Source organism: Ceratotherium simum, chromosome 4 (genome assembly GCF_057802395.1).
Source record: "Ceratotherium simum simum isolate JZ-2026a chromosome 4, ASM5780239v1, whole genome shotgun sequence".
NCBI classification, from domain to species: domain Eukaryota; kingdom Metazoa; phylum Chordata; class Mammalia; order Perissodactyla; family Rhinocerotidae; genus Ceratotherium; species Ceratotherium simum.
The window spans coordinates 51,352,222-51,374,644 of record NC_141903.1 but is presented as its reverse complement, the minus strand read 5'-3'; the positions used below and the strand labels follow the sequence as shown (position 1 = coordinate 51,374,644).

At 35.4% G+C, this 22,423-nt stretch overlaps 1 protein-coding gene across 2 annotated transcripts in view; it reads left to right on the top strand.

Moving 5' to 3' along the window:
* Positions 1 to 22,423, top strand: part of SRFBP1 (serum response factor binding protein 1) — a 73,799-nt gene that overhangs the window by 1,228 nt on the left and 50,148 nt on the right. Inside the window, exons 2-3 of one of the 2 annotated variants that reach the window (XM_014796538.2) lie at positions 12,161 to 12,249; positions 13,871 to 13,943. In XM_014796538.2, coding sequence (XP_014652024.2) covers positions 12,161 to 12,249; positions 13,871 to 13,943 — 162 coding nt within the window. Of the gene's footprint in view, positions 1 to 12,160; positions 12,250 to 12,985; positions 13,127 to 13,870; positions 13,944 to 22,423 lie in introns of those variants that run through there. The other variant, XM_087429900.1, reaches the window with a different exon arrangement.

The window sequence follows — 22,423 nt, the reverse complement described above, 5'->3', positions numbered from 1 at the left end:
ATAAGCAGGGAGGAGATGGTAATAGGAAACCGCTTGGATGGTATGGGGATAGATAACTCTCCATTGATGAGAACTTGTGGGATGAAGTAGAAAATAAAACTGAAATATATTATTGTTTTACTGCCTGGTTAATAAGTCTGGATTTCACTTGTCAGTGGAGTACAGGATATATTGAAGAGGGAAACTCTGAAGGCATTTAGTTTATATTCATAAACATACATTAAGCTTGTGCTAGTTCCAGAAAACATTTGGTGGACTTCTTTTCAATTAGCTTACCTGTGAGGCATGAAAGACCTTAGGGTGATGTACCTCGGAATTTGCTGGAAATACTAGTGAGCTTCATGTTCAATTTTGAAATTACTTTGAGAATAGTAAATGACATTAGGGCGTCTTCAATTAAGGCTCTTTTTCCTCTTAGCTAATTTCCAGGCCTCCTCAAAACAGTTAAAATTTGGCCTTTAGGAAGTCTTCACTGATTCACCTCAGTCTGGGCTAGGTGTGTATTCTTTGTCCAACCAGAGTGCTTCCTACTCTAGAAACAGTTGTTTACCTGTTTCTCTTTGTGTGTATGTCTATCACCTACAACATATGTGCTGTATAAATGTTTGCTGGATGACTAAATGAACTTATCAAATTAGGAAGTATATACATTCCACACTAAAGTAGATATTATATTTAATATGAAGGTGGGGAAAAAAAGATAGAAGAAAAGTGGAGATGTTGGAAGGTGTTATAATTTAAAATTAATGGGAGAAAAACTACAAGGGGAAAAACAAATATTGATTTGTTTACATAGAAATGGGAAACCCCAAGAAAAATGGAGGACAACCAGTTGGAAAAAAAATACAGCAAATATGACAGATAAATGGCTAATGCCATTGCTATAAAATAGCTCGTGGAAATTAACAAAAACAATTTCATAGAAAATTGGTATAAGAGATAAATTAACTTCAAGAAAAAAATATATCTGAAAAAGTTCAAATTCACTATTATCTTTCAGATCTTTCCATTACTTTTCCATCATAACCCCTATCCTAGTCCAAGTTATATCTCCCACCAAAACTACTCTATTAGCCTCCCAACTACTCACCTTGACTACTCTCCCTCTAATCTGATCTCCATAGTGCAGCTGGCATGCACTCTTCAAAGCATAAATTTAATCATGTATCTCCCTTGCATGAAATCTATTTGGTGGCTCTCTGTTGATCTAGGTAAAGACTAGTCTAAACAAGGCCAATCTCACCACCTTCTGTTATGCCACAACCCCACTCAGTCTGTGAGCACCGTTGACATCTCCTTTTTAGCAGTCGTAATAGTTGCTTAGTGTATATGTATGTGACTGTGAGAGAGATTTCTTATCCCATCCACCTGACTTTAAGTTTTTGCTCACCATCATATCCTCAGTACCTGTCTGTTGAATGAATAACTTGAGGCATCATTTTTATGATCCTTAATATCTTAAATTAGCTCTTCTTAACTGAGATTTAGGAATGTATTTCAGGGGTCCTATAACTGCCAGAAATTATATGTAAATTGGTGTTTGTATGTCTGCTTTGTATGTCTGTCTCTGGGAGGAAAAGAGTCCATAGGTTTCATCAGATTCACAAACGTTTATAAATCTCTAGTATTGTCTTTGGGATATTGGAATTCATATCTATTTTTTTTTCTTTGCTGAGGAAGATTGGCCCTGAGCTAACATCTTGCTCTATGTGCTCATCTTCCTCTATTTTTTATGCGAGATGCCTGCTACAGCATGGCTTGATAAGCAGTGCGCGGGTCCGCACCTGGGATCCGAACCTGTAGACCCTGGGCTTCCAAAGCAGAGCACGCGAACTTAACCACTATGCCACCGGGCCGGCTCCTATGTGTAATTTTTAGTTATAGCTTTTTCTTTTAAAAAGTTATGTGGCCATCTAATTTATAGTATATTTAATTTCCCAAAATGTCTTTTGTGAAAATAAAAGCCTGCCTGCAGAGGCACTTATTATGCTAACTTTCAGTGTCTTCTACCCTTAATAATTCTATTCTTTTCAAAAATTTTCCAAGGACAAGAGCTAACTTTTATAGAACACTTCCTGATTCTAGGTTCTTAAAATACATTTATTCCTCTGAAGTAATGTAAAATTTTACCTTTACTTTTTTTAAATTATCATTTTTTGCTTCATCTTATGATTATTTATTGCATATTTTATCTTCACCAGTACATTATGTGGACTTTGAAGTGACAATATTTAACTGACTTGTAGCAACTTCCCTAACCTCTAGCTTAGTACCTGTCTACAGGTAATAATAAGTAAATATTCGTTGGGCAGATGAAAGTGTGGATAGCTCAGCTTGAGTCACCTAATGTTCAAATGAGAGGGGCAAATCTCCTGAATGTAGACTTTTTTTCCTCCATTTCTGGTAAAACCAGAGAAAGGATGCACAGTTGAAAACAACAGTGCCGGAGCATTTAGTGAGTAAAGAATTTGTAAAACTGGAGCTGGGTTTGCTCCAGTCAGCTGTTTCTTTGGGCAGTGGTGATAAGTAAAATCAGAATTAGGAGGTGAAACAATCTGATTGGGTTCTTTAATTTTATGTAAAACTGACAGTATTTTATTCTTGATAGCAAATTACCAAGAAGCCCGTTAGAAAATTGCTTTCTGTTTCCTATAAGATAGTAAAGGTAGAAACTGAAGTGCCAGAGAACAAAATGATTTGCCTCCACATATTGTAGAAGCTAAAAATTTCAAGAACTATATTTGAATGTGCTTTTGAAGTTGCAAAGTTCCTTTTTCATAACTGAATGTGTAGTACTTTTTATAATTTTTATTGGAATAGTAAATCAGAGTCCATCCATAAGAAGAGAACCATTTTCTGTTTGGTTGTCAAACTATGCTGGGAAGTTTTGCTAGGTGGCAGCATATGCTCAATAATGAATGATTACGTTGTAGGTAATCGCCAAGCACTCTAGAATTTTTAAATTGTTACTCATCAGAAATGAAAAAAGTATATTTTAACAATAACTTATCATCCAAATGGCCAAATTAGAAGTCCTTTGTATAAAACTATATTTAATTTTGTTAACTATAAAATAGTTCAGGTGTATGAAAAATGATATTACAAATATCCTTATAGTTTATTTCCTGTATTAGTAAATGTCAACATTTTGCCATATTGTAATGCATAACCCACCTTCTTTTCTATCTCAGAAGTAATGGTTACTCTTTCAGTGTGTTATTTTCTCATCCCTATTTTTCATAATTTTAGTAACATATATACCCATATTTATACCCAGTGTATGGTATTGTATATATATATATTTTTTTAGTGAGGGAGATCGACCCTGAGCTAACATCCATTGCCAATCCTCCTCTTTTTCCTGAGGAAGAATAGCCCTGAGCTAACATCTGTACCCATCTTCCTCCATTTTGTATATGGGACACTACCACAGCATGGCCTGATGAGCGGTGCATAGGTCCGCGCCCGGGATCCAAACCTGCGAACTCCGGGCCGGTGAAGTGGAGCGTGTGAACTTAACCACTACGCCACCAGACTGGTCCCATATTGTATATTTTTAAACTTTGCATGTATGGTATCTACTGTATAAATGCAGTATCATCCCTCAGACGTCATTGTAAAAGTTACTTTTTTCACTAAATATTATTTTCAAGGTTTATCCATGATAATACATGCAGATCTCCTGCATTGATTTAAAATACCACATTGCTTACGCTTTATTTGTATGTCATATTTTTTCTCTTATGCAGCATTTTGTAAGAATGCTGCAATGAATAGTCTTGTCCACAGCCTTTTCCTATTGTTGGAGGTGTGTCTTCTGGATAGATTCCTAGAAGTAGGATTTTTGTTCAGTGTTGCCAAAGTTTCCTCCAGAAGGAGTATACCAATCTGCATTCCTTCCGGCAGTGTATGAGAGTGCCTGTTTCCTCACACACTGGTGAACAGAACATGTTGTCATATTTTTTTGTGTTTGCCAATCTGATAGATGAGTAATGAATAGCCAAAAGTTTTAATGTAGTCTAAGAAACACAGATATACTCAGATTTTTCTTAGCACTGCAAGCTCCCCTACAACAATACTAGCTCTTGGAATAATTGTTTTCTAATAACGGTGGGGTTTTGTTACAGATTAATTCAAAAGCATGCCAAAGTCAGTTCATTACCAAAAAAGAATGGCTAGTTGACTGGCAAGTAGATAGCCAACTAAGAGTCAATTCAAAGTTGCATTTACTTTTGTCTGTGGACCACAGTTTGCTCTCAGCTTTGTAGATCAGAAACTTGTTATCATCGTCACCCCGAATGTATAGCTTATTCTCTCAAAAGCAAATTCACACTAACCATAGCTTGTAAGAGACTCTATAAATGAGAAAGCTAGTTTATTAAGAAATATATCTAATGTAGATAGTAATGCTCACGTTGTAAAACGTTCTTTTCCTGTCTACTAATCTACATCGGCTGCTGGGAATGTAGAACTACAGAAAGGGATTTTACTTGCATGATTCAGTGTTGGGCTATGATACATCTGTCCCCATAATTGAGTTATTCCAGTACAAATTGGATTTCTCAAGTCTCTGAGCTGGGGAACCCTTCTTTGGAATCTCCTTGAGTTGGACACTGCCAGCTTTTGCTCTTGGTGGTTCCCTTTCCTCTGTTTATGTTGACTCTTCCCCATATGTTCACGTGGTCTTTTTCCAAGCTGGTACTGTATATTAGCTTTCCACTTAATTTATTTACAATCATATTTTTGTGTTGTCTACCCAAAAGGTGATCCAGGTTATATTACTCTATTCAGATTTTACCAGGTTAACTGAGGGTATCTGTATGCCTAGGTTCTAGATGATACCTCACTTTCAGCACATGTATTGCGTGTGGGGGGGGTGTGTGTGTGTGTAAATCTTAACTCTTCTTCTTTTGCTTTCACAGATTATAGTAAATGCATTCTTTTGCTGTTTGGAAGCACTTGGCTTGCGCTTGTCAGTCTAGATGATAATGACACATATTTGTCCTTCAAATTCTGTCTTCAAAGTCTTTCCTTCCACTTCTCTTTCATTTTGTATTTTTTTGTCAACACATATTGTTTTCATTATTATGCCTGTACTTTCTCCTTGCTCACTTTATTGTTTTTCCTTCTTTTTCTCTCAAACAATATCATACTCTTTTCACATTTCTAACAAAAATAGTTCTATTTGCTTTTGGTTGGAGAATTTACTGAAGTGTATTGCTATTAAGTAGTACATTGACCTTTTAACAATATTGGGTGTTTTAGGCCTATTTGTTGACAGCTGGTTTATCTGTCAACCAACTTCATAATTCCTGGGTGACAAATGAATAGGCAACCTTTTAAATCCTAACTAAAAGAATGTTATTAGTAGCTGTTCATCAGTTTTGGAAGAACAAATTTAAATGCTTAGAGAAAGCTAAGTGCTTGGGGTGGGCAATGGTGAGAAAAATAACATTATAATTTCACTTTTATATAAAGTGAATATACTTATGTTTTTAATATACTAAACTTACCAAATTTTCCACTGCATGTACACAAATACTGAAAAAGTTAATAAGCTAGAAAAGCATTTTTTGGCATTGGCATGAAACTAAGTACACAAAGCATTCCCTTTGCTTTTAAAATTCCCTTATGCAGTAATGACAAACATAGTACTTCTTAAATTGGAATTTTAAAATTGGAGTCTCATTTTCCCATGATTGGAATGTAACTGAGGACTGACTCTGCTCAGTGCAGTTTATTAGTTAAGTTTGGTTAACAGCAGTTAGCAAATGCTATATAATCATCTCGTGCTCCAGCAGGGTACAGCAATTAGAAACATTTGTTAATATATTTTAATGCATAATTTATCCTTTGCTATTAATTTATATTTTGAATGACTTTTAAAAATGTATTATAAACCCTTATTAAGCTGCTTATGAAATGGCTTTTCATTTATGCAAGTGTGATTTTTTCCTAAATGGATCTAACTTTGAAACAAATTTCAAAGAGGTTAACATAATTAGTGGGAGAGAAACCTAATTACTCTGCCATCTGTTAATGTATTATATATTTGAAACTGAATGAACAAGTGAGTATTGCTACCTTTCTGGTCATTTATTTAACAAATATTTATTGAACAGTTACTGTATGCCATCCTCTATTTTAGGTTTTAAGATTCAATGTTGAGTAAAACTAGATAGCGACCTTCATGGAATTTATAACCTACTGGGAGAAAGACACGTTAAACATAATCAGATTAAAAGTAAAGTATTAAACTTAAAATAGTGGTCGTGATAAGTTCTAGAAGCACTCTAAGTGCTTGTAAAGGAGAATTTTGACCCTCTCAGGGAGGTCAAGAAAGACTCTACTGAGAAATGACAATTGAGCCAAAATCAGAAGGATAAGAAGATGTTAACAAGTTAATGTGGGGAGAAGGAGCATTCCTACCAGAGGAAACAGCAGGTGTAAAGACTTGGTGGTAGATATGAGCATATTGAAGATTAAGGACTAAAAGAAGCCCCATGTGGCTATCCTAAGAGCAATTAGAAACCATTGAAGAGAGTTAAGTAAAGATGTGACATCAAATCTGTGTGTTAAAAATGAATTCTAACTAAGATGTGTATAACTCATTGGAGAGGGGCAAGAAGGGATATAGAGGGGCTGGCCCCATGGCATAGTGGTTGGGTTCAGCATGCTCCACTTCAGCGGCCTGGGTTCACAGGTTAGGATCCCAGGCATGGACCTACACCACTCATCAGCCATGCTGTGGTGGCGACCCATGTACAAAATAAAGGAAGACTGGCACATGTGTTAGCTCAGGGCTAATCTTCCTCAAGCAAAAAAGAAAGAAGATTGGACACAGATGTTAGCTCAGGGTGACTCTTCCTCAGCAAAAAAAAAAAAAGAATGGATGTAGAGAAACCAGTTACCAGTAACTGCCAAGAGAACTAGGAGGTCAAGATAGAAAAAAAGTGGTACAATTTGAAAGATAATTAGGAGGACTTGGTAATAGATTATTGTGAGGGATTTAGAAAAGAGAGCTACCTATATTGACTCTAGGTTTATAAGTGAAATGATTGTTCCCTTCCCTGAAATATGAAACACCCAAAAAGGGATCCAGTTGGATATGAAGAATGTGAATTCAAGTGTGAGTAGGAGGTGATTTTAAGCATACTGAAAAGAAATGTCAAGTAGGCAGTTGCACACTTTGGTCTGGAGCTAAAGATCTCAGTTGAAGGTAGAAATTTTTTAGTCATCCTTGTTTAGGTGGCAAATTAAAATAATATACACAGATAAGATCACTTAGAACTAAAAAGTATATTGTGAAAAAAAGAGCTGGCCTAGGACTGCCTCTTGAACTCTATAACGTTTCATGACTGATTAGAGACGGTTGAGCCTTCAAAGAAGACCAACATGGAGTGACTAGACAGGAAGGAGGAAAACCAAGAGAGTTTTCTCATGGAAGCCAAGGGAAAAGTGTTTCAAGAAGAAGCGGTCAACAGTGTCAGATGTTGCTGAGATTTCAAGTAAAATCAAGTCTGAAAAATTCCTGTTGGATTCAATTATTTAGAAATAATTGGTGTTCTTTGTGACAGCGTTTAGTGGACTGATAGGAATGGAAATCAAACTGGGATTGTGTGGCACGCAGAAATGGAGATAGTGAGTAGGAACATTTCTAAAAGCTTGGCTCTGAGGCAGCTGGAGAGAGAGTGCTCCTAGTGAACTTTGTAGTAAGGATGTTTTGTTTGTCTTGTCAATGAAAATGACTCAAGCGTGATTAAAAACCAATAAGAAACATCCATTTAAAAGATTGACAATGCTAGGGTAAAGGAATAGTGTATAGAAAGGATTCTAAAAAGGCAGAAAATCATGGGATCCAAAACATAGTTGAAAGATTAACCTCAGATATGTGTAGGGGTATTTCTTATATTGTAACTTTATTAATAGAGGAAGATGGGTGATGTAAGTAAATTTGTATTCCTGGTAGTAAAAAGATGATGGTTTCCATCTGATTATTTTTGTTTTATTTTTTTATTTTCTCCATGAAATTGAAAAAGAGAAAGGAAGAGGAAGAGGAGGTCAGATGTTTTAGGAAAGCAGACAAAGGTTTAAAATAGTCATTGTAGAGTGAATGGACCAAAAAAATATGGGTAGGATTGCTAGGAAGTGTAGGGACCCACTTGAGATTAGTTATGATGAATTTGTAGTAAATAGAATGTCTCAGGTATTTCCTGGCTATTGGGGTGCTGCGATAAAGAATGTTGTTTTCATCCAGGGTTAACTAGAGGGATTGCTAACCAGAACGTTAGGGGAGTTTAAGGTATTGAGACAAGTGTTGATCATGTACTAAAACTGAATAAGAGGAGGAAAATTAAAAGAAAAGTATAGGGGTCAGTGAACTGGTGGTCCCAGTGAAGTCAAAGATGATTGTAGTGGGTGGAGTTGAACAAGCAAGCTGATAGAAATTGTGATCTCAGTGTAGAGTATTTGAATTAATGGTTTTAGAAATGGAATCGTTGTGAGTGATGACAAGGACTATGGTGTGACCATGAAAGTGAGTGGCTGAGATGGATTAGATTAGGTCATTAGAAAAAAGGAAGTCAAGAAGTAAGGATATAGTATCAGATGTGTTATTTAGGCAGACATCTACGTCCCCCAGAATGATGGCAAACCTTAGGGTGGAAAGAAATTCTAAGTTGGTTGCCATATCTTCAGTGAATAAGGGAGTGAATGATATTAATGGAGAGTAGGAGAAGGTGTTACACCAAATGCAAGAGCCTTGAAGAAACAGGATGCTGATATTGTTATTTTGGCAAAAAGAATTTGAGGGATTGTGTGTGCCAGGCACTCATGGAAGGCACAGAAGACACTATGTAAATATTGCAAGGCCCCTGCCCTCTAGGAACTCACAGACTATAGAAAAAGACAGCTACATGAGCAATTAGAGACAGTACAGTGAGATAGATGCTACCTACAAAGCATAGTGGGAACCCTTAGGATGGAGTGTTATCTCTAACTGAAGAAGTCATTGAAAGTTTCATAGGAAAGATTATATCTGAACTGAATTGTATGTAGTTCCTAAAGTGGAGAAGGAGAACAAGGACATTACAGGAGGAATTATAAGATGTATGATTCCTAATAATGCTAGGCAAAACATAAACTTAACCATGAGAGACATCATAATCATGGCAGCATGAGAAGAGTTCTTTGTCTCTCCCCTTCAATCTACAGCGAGTAAAACATCCATAACATGACAAAGACTACATTGCCCAACACACTAGGACTCTGGAGAGATCCACACAATGATACTTATGAAGGTGGGTAGATTGTAGCACACAGAAGAGACTAAACGGGAGAGGAGCAAAGGCAGTGCCCAGGACCCTGAACCCCAGGCTGCAGTGGCTGACCCAGCCGCCCCAGCCTCAGAGAACCCAGTGTGCAGCAGCTGACTTTGTGTGTGTGTGCAACTCCAGCCAGCCACCCAGCCGGAGCAGCACCTGCAGCCACAGGGAGCAGAGCAGCAGTGGAAGTGGAGCCCCATGGCCACAGCTCAGAGCCTGTTAGCAGCAGCAGAGACATGCACGGAACTCTTAACATTCCAACCACAGCAGCGCCTGTGACCACAGGGTAACGGGCAACAGCAGAGGCAGTGCCCTGTGACCCTGGCGCCCTCCCCACCCAGCTCCTTCCCACCACCACAGCAGTGGAGCTTCTGACCCAGGTGATTCTGGACACTGGAGGCGTTAGCCATTCCTGTGGGCCCGGCGGCAAAGCCAGAAACTGCAGAGACTCCAACAACAGCAAAGCGTCAGTGATCCCCAGAGGCACAGGTGACAGTGATGAGACGTGATGGAAAGTAGAATGTGCAGACCCTCAAATATAGCCAGAGGCAGCTCAGGTAAGAGAAACCAAAAGCTAGCGCTATAGTGCCACCCACTGAAAAACAAAAGAAAGGCCTTTAATCTTCAAACTTCATAAAATTTATGTGGAACAGCAAAGGACCTCGCATAGCCAAAGCAGTTCTGAGAAAAAAGAACAAAGCTGGAGGTATCACACTCCTTGATATCAAAGTATACTACAAAGCTATAGTAATCCAAACAGCACGGTACTGGCAGAAGAACAGACACACAGGTCGGTGAAACAGAACTGAGAGCCCAGAAATATACCCACACATTTATGGACAGCTAATTTCCAACAAAGGAACCAAGAAATTCAATGGAGAAAGGAAAGTCTCTTCAGTAAATGGTGTTGAGAAAACTGGAGCTACATGCTGAAGAATGAAAGTAGACCACTGTCTTCACCATACTCAAAATTAACTCAAAATGGACTACAGACTTGAATGTAAGAATCAAACCATAAAACTGGATGAAAACATAGGCAGTACACCCTTTCACATTGGTCTTAGCAGCATGTTTTTGGATATGTCTTCTTAGGCAAGAGAAACAAAAAATAAACAAATGAGACTACATCAAACAAAAGCTTTGGCACAGCAAAGGAAGTCATCAACAAAATGAAAAGACAACCTCCTGATTGGGAGGAAATATATGCAAATCATATATCTGATAAAAAGTTAATACCCAAATATGTGAAGAATTCATACAACTTAACAACAAAAAAACAAGCCTGTTAAATGGACAGAGGATCTGAACATTTTTCCCAAGAAGATAAACAGGTGGCCAACAGGCACATGAAAAGCTAATTAGTTCACTAATTATTAGGGAAATGCAAATCAAAACCGCAGTGAAATATCACCTCACGCCTGTCAGAATGGCTATCATTAAAAAGACAAGAAATAAGTGTTGGGGAGGATGTGGAGAAAAGGGAACCCTCATACACTGCTGGTAGGAATGTAAATTGGTATAGCCACTGTGGAAAACGGTATGGAGATTCCTCAAAAAATTAAGACTAGAACTACCATATGATCCAGCTATTCCACTCCTGGATATTTATCCAAAGAACACGAAAGCACTAATTCGAAAATATGTGTACCCCTCTGTTCATTGCAGCTTTGTTCACAATAGCCAAGACTTGGAAACAACCTAAGTGCCTACTGACAGATGAATAGATAAAGATGTGTATATATACAATGGAATACTGCTCAGCCGTAAAAAAAGATGAAATCTTGCCATATGTGACAACATGGATAGATCTTGAGAGTATTATGCTAAGCGAAGCAAGTCAGACAGAGAAAGCCAGATACCATATGATTTCACTCATACGTGAAAGATAACAACAACAAAAAAAAAACAAACATAGATACAGAGAACAGACTGGTGGTTACCCCAGGGGAAGGGAGGTAGGCGGCAGGTGAAAGGGGTAAAGGGAGTCATTTGTAAGGTGATGGATGGAAACTAGAGTCTTGGTGGTGAACACGATGTAGTCTAAATAGAAGCCAAAATATGATGTGCACCTGAAATTTATATAATGTTATAAACCAGTTACCTCAATAAAAAAAAAATAAAATGATAGCATCCCATTGTACTAAGTACTGTTATAATGTAGTTCTTCATCATTAGAATATTTCCATCTCCTGGCCAGTAGTTCTATTTTTTTGTTTTTAGAGTTCAGTATTGTTCTCCACTGGGATGATTTAAAGCTTGTATCTGCGTGTGTGTGTGTGCGCCTGCATGTGTACACATAATGTGCCATTGTGTTTTTGGTGTTTCTTTTAAAATTATGCTTGAAATAATTTAATACTAAAAATAAATGCAAGGGGTCTTCTATAAATAATTAAAATATAATCACTTTCACACATTTGCTTTCGTTAATATAAACACTCGTTCGATAAATTAAATTCCTACCATTAGGGATGAGGCTTTGTTTTAAATTACAAGGATACAAAGATGAATATGATGGTCTCTGATCTCAGGGAACTCACGGTTTATTATGTTCCAAGCCCAACCAGATATAAGTGTAATATTAAAATACTAATCACTGGAAATGCTGTGACTTTTTAAAAAATCATAACTTGTTTCTCTTAAGTCCTCAGACACATTTTTAGAATGTTGATTGATTCCTTCACTGATATCGAAGAAGTTTGATTTCATCAAACTATGAATATAATTAAACAAAAATTTTATTAAAGTAGTAGACTTAGTCTATAGTTATTAAAACTCAAAATAAAGTATGTTTCTTCTTGAATTAAGAGCCTTTCTAATTTTGACTTTATTCCTCAAAGGTTGTCAAGATGAGAAAAGAAGTGAAGAGAATCCGAGTTTTGGTTATCCGAAAACTTGTCAGGAGTGTTGGCAGACTGAAGTCAAAAAAGTTAGTCATTTAAAGTAATGGTCCTGTGACTAATAAAATGTCAAAAGTTGTTTTTGTTCAATATTTACAAAATTTGAGGGTGGGACCTAGAGGAATGATTAAATATCTTCCTCATACATGCAGTGCTTTGTTTTATATCCTCAGAGAGGATCTGAGTGAGATAAAATGTGCTGTGTCAGCCTGTCCTGTACAGTTTGGACCATATTCGCTTAAGATACATGATGAGTTCTTTTGCTGTTTTTTCAAAACTCTCCTTTTGGCCTTTTCAGAATGAAAGTTCTTGGGGGTTATTTATGCATTTTATGTTGTTAGAAGTTATTTTATGATTTTGAAACTGGCATACCTCATCTTACTGTGTTTCGCTTTATTGTGCTTTGCAGATATTGCATTTTTATAAGACCCTCTACCAGCAAAAAGATTACGATTTTTACTCAGATGATGGTTAGCATTTTTTAACAATAAAGTATTTTTTACTTAAGTTATGTACATGTTTTTTTTGGACATAATGCTACCATACACTTAATAGACTACAGTGTAGTGTAAACATTAACTTTTTTTTCTTTAATAATTTTTATTTATTTATTTATTTTCCCCCAAAGCCCCAGTAGATAGTTGTATGTCATAGCCGCACATCCTTCTAGTTGCTGTATGTGGGACGCGGCCTCAGCATGGCCGGAGAAGCGGTGCGTCGGTGCGCGCCCGGGATCCAACCCAGGGCCGCCAGCAGCGGATTGCACGCACTTAACCGCTAAGCCACGGGGCCGGCCCCAACATTAACTTTTATATGCACTGGGAAACAAAAATTTCACGTGTCTTGCTTTGTTTCGATATTCGCTTTATTGCGGTGATCTGGAACTGAATCCACAATATCTCCGAGGTATGCCCTGTATAGTTTAACAAATCTACTAATACCTTGAATCGATTATGAAGATTTTATATCACTTTATTCCTTGAATTGCTAATTAATTTGAAATTATCAGTACCTTCTGGAAATGTTTATCCAAACATTGTGTTCCATCCCAATTTTTTTTAAAAAATAATATTTTGTATTTTCAGTGTGACTAGTATTACAGAAAAAGTATGTTATTTGTAGTTCTTATGCTTTAAGTATGAATGCTTACAGTCTTCAAATGTGTTTTGTTCCTGATTAATTTCTTGTTCTTTTTTTCATAAATGTTTCAGAAGATAGCCCTCCTCTGATATAATCTGATATTTAATATCTTTATATATTTCTTTAATTTCAGGGAATAAATTTTTATTTAATAAAATTATATCCAACCTTTAATTGTAGCTTATAAAATTTCTTTTACATTAAATACAATGTACTATTAATTCATTGATTAAAAAGTATTATTTGGCCTTCCAATTAAGCAATTAGAAGGCAAACTGTCTATCAGTGGTAATAGTCATTAATGTAATGCCAGGATTATGCTTATTTTTGCCAAAAACTGGGGTTTGTTGATGGAATCTGGGTATGTGTTGGGTGGGGATGGGGAGGGCAACACATTGTTTGTTAGAGATTTATTATGCTTTTCCAAAAGAAATGAAGAGACTTTTCATTATAATATGAGTCTAAAATAAATGCTTTTCCTGGTTACATATGGTAATGTATTTTTTGCAGGGGCAATGAAGATGCACTGTTAAAAAACCAAAGACGAGCACAAAGATTGCTTGAAGAAATCCATGCCATGAAGGTAAAGACTTGTGTGCTTGTGTATATGTGTGTGTTTCTGTGTCTCCTGTCCACCTGCGTTGTGTGTGTGTGTGTGTGTGTGTGTGTGTGTGTGTGTGGTGTTACTTATTTGAATATTGCAAGTGACTGAAACTTATTTGTATGGGTCTATTTGATGAAGAATGTTGCACATTTAGAAAATTGTAATATGTTTAAGCTTGCGTTTTTCCGTGTTTTTTACTGAATTTGTTAAAGTACTAGACTAATTTGAGTCAAAACTTGAGTCAAAACTCAAGACTAAGATGAGTCAAACTTAACTCATCTATGTTTAATAATGCCTTATGCCTAAGGTTTTTATTTTTACTGTAACTTTAGGCATGAAGTCGAATTTAAGTTCAAGAATTAAAGTGTTCATGCCATTTGGTAATGTGAATGGCAATATTGGGTGGCTGACATCATGCTTTGCCTATTGCCAACTCAATAAATTTTTGTATGGTGGTGTCAGCATTTTATTCAGTTCTGTAGTAACTTGAAATAAAATTAGTGTTGGACTAAAATAATCGAAATTTTTGTTTCTTTCAACCAGACTCTTCACTAGCATAATTTTTAGGTCTTCTCACTGGTCTTACTTTGTGGAAACTTTCATTTACCAAATGACATACTATTAAATGTCTGGGAGACTGTTTTATTGCAGAACTTAAAAACAACATTTGGTACCAGCAATTATCTTAATTTCAGGGTCATTTTGCATGTGTGTTTGGCTATTACATTTTGGTATAACTTCCAAGTTTTGAGATAGATAAAGGAGCAAGAGAATTCTCTAACAAATTTTAATTCAGTTAGATTATCAAAGTTTCTCACCATTTTTTCCTTTTGAAGGAATAGTAAAGTGTTTTATAGGACAAAGGTATCATAATTAATCTGAATAGAAACAGATGTAGGACGTGATTCTTTTTTGGTGTGAGGTTTATTTTTTGTGGGGTATTTTTTCCATAGGATTGCAAAATTCATAGAATCTATATGATATATCTTTTCTTTCTCAAAGTTTTAATCATCTTTTTATCCAATCATTCAGTCAAAATACTCTGTATTTGGCTCCTGATTATCATTTGTGTCACTTTTGTTTACACATCATTTAGGCTTTTTCATACACCTTTTTTTTTTTTGTGAAGTTCCCATGAAAAACAAAATCTTTAAAGATTTTTGTTTTAAGAATAACACTTAGATAGGAAGTTATGGTTTATCTCTTTGTCTCTTTCACTTTCTTTTAACCAAGGTCCTTACTAAATTACATTCCTTATCTAAATTTTTCCCTGTAATTTCTTCTGAATAGTCATTTTTGTAGTCCTAAATTATTCAGAGGCTTTGAGCTACTGTATAGTTGCTGATTTTTTTTACCATGGAACGACTACGTTATATATAATAAGCCTATGTACAGTGTATGACGAGTTTAAGAACAAAAGATATTCACTAATCTTTAGAAGACATTTCTTCTGTAAATCTCAATAATGAATTTAATTTAGTTAATTAGAAAGAAAAGTTGTCCTATTTGAACTATATGTGAAGCGTGTTTTCTGTTATTCTTAAACCTCATTAGCAATAAGAAATTAGACTCAGTGATAAAGTTCATAGGTTTACAGTATTACTGTGTCACAACCATAGTTTTATTTTCTATTTTTTCCTGTGATTATATAAGACCACTGTGGAATTGTTGCCTCACAGAAAGCTAAAATTCATAGCCTGTATAGTCCTTGAATCACAAAATTAATAGTATGTATAGTCCTTGAATTCGTGGCAGTGGTTAGGGTGGTCTGGATTGGATGCCCTGACTTTAGCTTCTTTTGTAATGCTTTTTAAAAACTGGATTAAATTTAAATATAAAGAACGGGAAAAAAGAGTAAGACTATATGTTTGCTTTTCTTACTTGTCAAATTGCTTTCCTCATTCATGGTTCTTTTACAAAACTGGCCTACTTTTCTATAAGAAGCAAATAATATAGAGCATTTTTTTAAACTGAAAGGTCATTTATAATTTCTTAAGGAAGTATTTTTTATGTATATGGGAGTATCAAAGAAATAGTCACAAAACAGACAACTTACTTTAAATTAAATTAATTTAAATTTGGAGAAAAACTTCTACTTATTCATTTTTCCAGATGAATTTTTTTCCTGACTCATATACCACTACATTTTTATAGTCTTGTTCATGACATACTATTCTATACTTGCTTTCTATGATAACAGGGTATTTTGTTACAAGATGACTTCCTCAAGAAGAAAACCTGAGACATTTTTAGAAATGGGAGTTTGTTTTTTCTGGCCAAGAAAAAAACTGACCTGATTTATGATACTATAAAATCATACGTTCTAATTTTATAGAGTATAATGTTTGAATACGAAGTCTTTGCTGCCTTTTTTAATAGTATTCATACTTTTAATTTTGATACTAGCGTAAATACTGGCTTCTGAAACAATTTCTTTTTTTTTGGAAATTAAAGTAGCTTATCAACTTTTACTGATCCCTTAGTTATTTGGCTAGAGAAAGAGATGGTAAAATTAAGCCATACAATGAAGTTCATCAAAATATGCAAGAAATCCCTTTCTCAATAATAAGGGTAATAACTAGCTTTTATGGAATATTTACTTTGTACCAGGTTCTATAATGTGTGTTTTTAGTCACTATCTCATGAATTGGGTATTATCTTTATTCCTGTCTTACAGAATAGGAAACTGAGGCTTAGGTAAGTTAAGCAACTTGCCCAAGATAAATAGTTGTTAGGTGTTGGACTTTATAACTGAATATATGGCTAATAGTGTTAGCCACTTTACTGTACTGCTTCAGTAAGATGAGAACTTCTGAAATATACTATACTATACTCTCCTAGAGTTTGGATGAAATAATATGATTAACATGATACTTGCCCTCTATGACAAAAAGGCCCAAAGATGGGCAACATGTTTTCAGATTCTTTAATTCCTCACAGCTAAACATACTGTTACCTATATCTGCTTTTTTTTACTTCCTCCGTTCTGAGGCCATTACTTTTCCCTGTGCTGAATATTCCTATAAAATGAGAACTTATGTATTCTTCTGTGAGACCTTCTCTGCCTGCTACCCTTTACTTCTCTATTTTAAAACTCTTTCTCCTTTTGTTTCATTCTTCTATTTTTACATGTTCAAGTTTCTATTATTGAAAGCATCCTTTGAGCTTGCATCAGCTGTTAGGATCACCTTGTCTCATGCTCCTTCATGGCCTGTTTCTAAGTGGTTGTCATTAGTGGATCACAAATAGGAAAAATGATGTAGATTATGATCTGTAGAGGTATTATGTAAAACCAAGTAAAATAATACATCATCAAAATAGTATAATAACTATATCATATCATTTGAACTTCACCACAACTCTATAAAGTGGGCAGAATCTTAGTTCAAAGGGCGTGTTTAGAAGTGTTCTAGGATGCACACACCCCTTGGATTACAGGTTTATCATCATATATATTCATATATTAATTAGAATTTTGTGACAGTTCTGGTGATATATGCTTTTTTAAAAATTCATTGAGATTTTTCTCTGTAATTTCACATACTGTAATTTTGGTAAGTTTTTTCCTATGAATGCTTAAAAAGAAATTCTCTGTAGGGAAATTCCCCATAGGGTAAAAGATGCCTCATTTATCCTGTAAGTATACTGTGTTAATTATTTGTGTCAAATTAACATTTAACTCAATCTACTAAAGTAATAATATTAATAGTATTGTTAATCTAAGATTATAATTATTTTTGACAGTCTCGTCTTTTATTTGTAAGCCAATACAAAGAATCATATTATCAAATCAGATTCACTTATCAGAGATATTCCCTAGAATCCAGTTTTACTAATAGTTTCAAGGATACATGGAGTCAGAAGGCACAGGTAAAACAAGGAGCGATCTGGGACACTGCGTGATTCCACAGGTACTTCCTTTCTACATCAAACATGCACTGGCCCAGAGTAGATGAGTCTGTAAATGAGGAAGTCTAGTTATTACCTCATAGCAGAGAGCATTTAGATTTCGAAACTTCTCCGCTCTGTACTGCAAGGTTGTGTAGCTTACGTGATATTCTCCAGTGTGCCATGCCTCATAAATCCATAGGTCGTGGGTTCGTTTACTGTAAGCCTCCTTAACAAGGGACATCCTGCTAAGAGTATTCTTCAGATAAGGACTTTCCTCCTAAGAAAAATCATTAGCCTATTTACTGGGAGGACCAGTTATCAGCCTATTAAGAAGTAGATTAAACTCCATCATCTACTTTTCCCTGACTTGCCACCTGGTAAAGGTAGTAAATGGATCCCAGGCCAGCTGCTTTAATTCTTCCCTCTCTGATTTATAATGGTCTTCCTTTTGCCTTTTTTTCTTTTGTTTCGTGTTTTCCTCCAATTTTTTGGAAAATATTTCAAACCTATAGAAAAATTGTATTTTTTCTGTAATTACAAAAAATTGTAATTGTAAAGAGTATAATAATAATACATTGTGCCACATCCCTGTTTGTCTCTTTACTGGTGATGCTGGGTTCCATCACTTGGTTTAGATGTTGTCCACCAAATTTCTCCATTTTAAAGGCACCTTTTTTTGTTTGCAATTCTTAAGTAATCTCTGAAATGATAACTTTGAGACTATGTGTATCCAATGGTCTTTCACCCACTGACTGATGTTCTATTGCTGAATCAGTTAGCACTTTTTTATTGTTTCTATTTCTCTGCTGGGATTTTTTATTTCTGTGATAAGATTTTAATTCACTAAGAGGAAATTTGTTTATTTTTTACATCATTGAGGCTAGTGAGAATAGCTGTTTCTGGCTGTGGAGGGGAAAAATGTTTATATTTCTTGGTTCATTCGTATGTATGCTGGGTAATTTGGGATTGTACCCTGGACATTATGAAGATTAGTAGAGATTCTGGGTTTGGTTGTTTTTCTTCAATGGGTGGTTGTTTTAGCAGTTAACGTTTTTGGTTAGGCTTTAACTTCAAACTATGTTTCTTGGGCAGTAGCTCCAGCCTCAGTTCAAATCTCTTGTCTTTTAGTGAGCTGCTTTGAATCTGTTCCTTGCATGAGTGATTTAGGTTTAGGGATCCCTTGGATGGTTCTTTCCCTTCTGGGTTACCCCGGCTTTCTCAGTGGTTAAGATAGCCTGCTTTCACTCTTCCACAGGTTCCTCTTCCACTGCACCTGAACCATGCAGACTCTAGTTAGCTTAGGCTACGCTCTGAAGAGATGGGAACTTCTTTGTGTAGCTTCCCATCTTTACTCTTAGTAAGCTTAGAACTCCCCATCGGAGTCTGTCTTCTTTCACTCACTCTCCATTATCTTCAAGTAGGGCTTTTTGTAGTATGTCCAGCTTGTATGTTTTTGGCAGGGGAGTATGACTAATTATGTTATCTGTTAGTATCTTAGTCTGTCATACCCAGAAATGGAGGTAGCCGAAGTTGGAAGTAACTGTAAATAGCCAAGAAAAAGGCCTGAGCACCCAACAACACTGTAAATTTAGGTCTTAGAGAGATGGAATAAGTAAAAAAGACTGAGAAAGTATAGCCAATGAAGGAAAAAGAGAACCAAGAGAGCATGGTATCTAGGAAACCAAGTGAAAAGACTATTTCAAGAAGGGAGTGATGAACTAGGTGTTTTTGTTGATGTTCTTGTTTTCAAAATTAGCACTCTTATTTTCAAAGTGTAAACTCGTTCATTAGATCATAATTATTGATGAATTTTTCAAGTTATAGTTCGTCTGTAGTCTAGCCTGCTTTGCAGAACTGTGCTGATAGAATCAAACTGGTTTTTGTTCTTGCTCATGTGATCCTAAGCATGCCTTCTCTCCTTCTCCCCTTTTCCCATCCTGTTTCTGACCTGTAAAAAGATGTTTAAATCTTGAAAGTCTGAAATTGTTTCCACAGTTGCATTTTCTTCCTTTAGGTATGAAACCTAGAAGCTGCAAACAGTGGTCCAGGTATGGAAGAGGCATAATAATGTTTCTCTTTCTCAGATACTTCCCATACTCCTTGAGCTTACCCACATTATGGTCTTTTATGGCTGCAAGATCTTCAACAGTCACTACTATGACCTATAAGTCCCTTTCATAACTCTATACTTTTTATTTAGATTATTTTTCTCTAATGCATTAAAGAAGTCAAGTAATAAATAATTTTTTGAAACTTTTAGGTAACTTTAAAGACCCCTAATAAAAACCTTCAATTTAGCCTAGTATTTTTACCAAGAGGCAGACAAGTAATGCACTTCTCCAGAAGAATTTAGACAGTCCAGGTACCAATGAGAATGGTTCCATCTGTGTGATTGTTTAATTTTTTTCCTTTATTTATGCTTGTCCCATCATATTTTCTCTTACTTCTCTTTTCTTTCTTTCTTTCTTTGCTTTTCTCTTCAGTTAATGGTAATATCTCTTCTGGTGGGTACTTTATTAAATAAGCAACTTACATAATAGGTAAATCATCAGTAGACTAAGTGGTGTAAAATTTAGTGGCTACTGTACAAAGATGAATCAGAAAAATATCTGTTGTTGGAGAGAATGTCACTACGTGAACAGGCAGTCTTTTTCATTGTTGGTGGGCATGAAAATTGGTATACCCTTTTGAGAGAGACATTTGGCATCATGTGTTAAAATTATTGACTATTTCCACTTTTAAGAATATATTCTACAAAAATACTTCTGAATGCAGAAGGATAGATGAGAATATTCATAGAAACATTGTAATACTGAAACATTAAACATTGTGCTTACTGTAATCCTTTAAAAATTTTTTAGGCACCAGCCTCTTGTCATAGTGGTTAATTTTGCATGCTCCACTTCTGCAGACCGGAGTTTGCAGGTTCGGATCTCAAGCGCGGACCTACGCACCGCTTATCAAGCCACGCTGTGGCAGGCATCCCACGTAAAAAGTAGAGAAAGATGGGCATGGATGTTAGCCCAGAGCTAATCTTCCTCACCAAAAAAGAAAAAAAAAATTTTTAGAAATCACTGAATTATAGATTGTTAAATTAAATGTAGAGAGAATAAAATAAGGTAGGGGAATAGATATCTACCGTAGTGAGTTGTTCTCATTTATTTTACATATATATATTTAATATTTTTGCATACAAACGGAGATGTATCACTCTTATAAAGTAGATTTGTATTGAGGTAGAGATTTTAAGTAATCTTAAAGCAATGTAGATTGGAAAACTTTGTGCCTAACATAATATTCATTATATAGCAAACATGTTGTAGAAAGCAGAGATTTATTATATTGAAATCATAGGAGTGTGTCTGTGTGCGTGCGTGTGTGTGACTAGTGTGTTTTTATATCCTAAGAGTTGAAAATCTTAATGTGTTGCTGTTTAATTTTTACAATGATTTGTAATAATATTCAAGTTAATCTTTTTACCATACTTCTAAAGGATTAGAATGTAATTGAATGTGAAGATGAGAGAAAATTTTGTTTAGAAGTTAGACACCAACTTGTGCTTTGTGAATATTGTAGAAGGAATGAAGGATATTGTTAATCCACAAAGATAATAATAGCTGCTAATAGTTTGAAAATTGAGTAAAACTGTTTCAGTTCTTGACAGTTTAAAACATTCAGCTGTGTGGCTATAATTATGAACTGAGTTAATTGTTTGCAACAGTCTTCAGAGCAGTTGGAATGGAGTAGTGTTTCTCTTTAGATGCTTCTGTCTTCTTTTTCCATAGAACAGATAAAATATTTCCATCTAACATCCCTGCCCATAGGCCAGAAGAAAAGACACAAAAAAGTGGGATGAGTATGAATTAAAAGCTAAAAACTGGGTTCAAAGTCCTAGAGTTGAGGTGTAATTAAGGTTATGAACTTGGACCTTTGGAGGCTTCAGTTTCTTCATTCATAAAATGAAGGTGATTGAATAGATTATCTTTTAAAAAGCCATTTCTTGCTCCCATGTTCTGTTCTTTTATCTGAATTAGTTTGGAGTTTATTACCTTTACTACCTGACTCTTTAAATCATGAGCAAAAGAGTAGGCTTTTTAGCTTCATAGTGAAATAGTATTTACGTTTTAAAATAGTATAATAATTGGAATTTGTCTTTTAATGACAAAGCAGTGGTTGACATGTTTTTTACGTATCATTATGCTACTACTTATACCACTTAAATACCAAAGTTACTAAATTAGCAATTCCCTATTTATTTTATATCTTTGGTAGAGTAAGGACCTTGCTAGATATTTGCCCTTTAAACATTTAACCTTTTACGATGATGATAAATTTTTTTTTAGATATAGTAATCTTCCTTGCCTTAATCAAGAAACAGGTACAGTTCGGTATGTAAAAAATTACATGTGGTAAAGCTCTCTGAAATTTATTGTAGGTCTTTGTTTCTTCACAAAGTAACCCCAGACTGATACTTAGTTCTTATTGGTCTCAGGGGAAAAGTTGCCTTTTTTCTTCTGTTCAGGGCCAGTCCCTCTTAATGTACTGTGTTTATTTCTTTTACCCCCTTT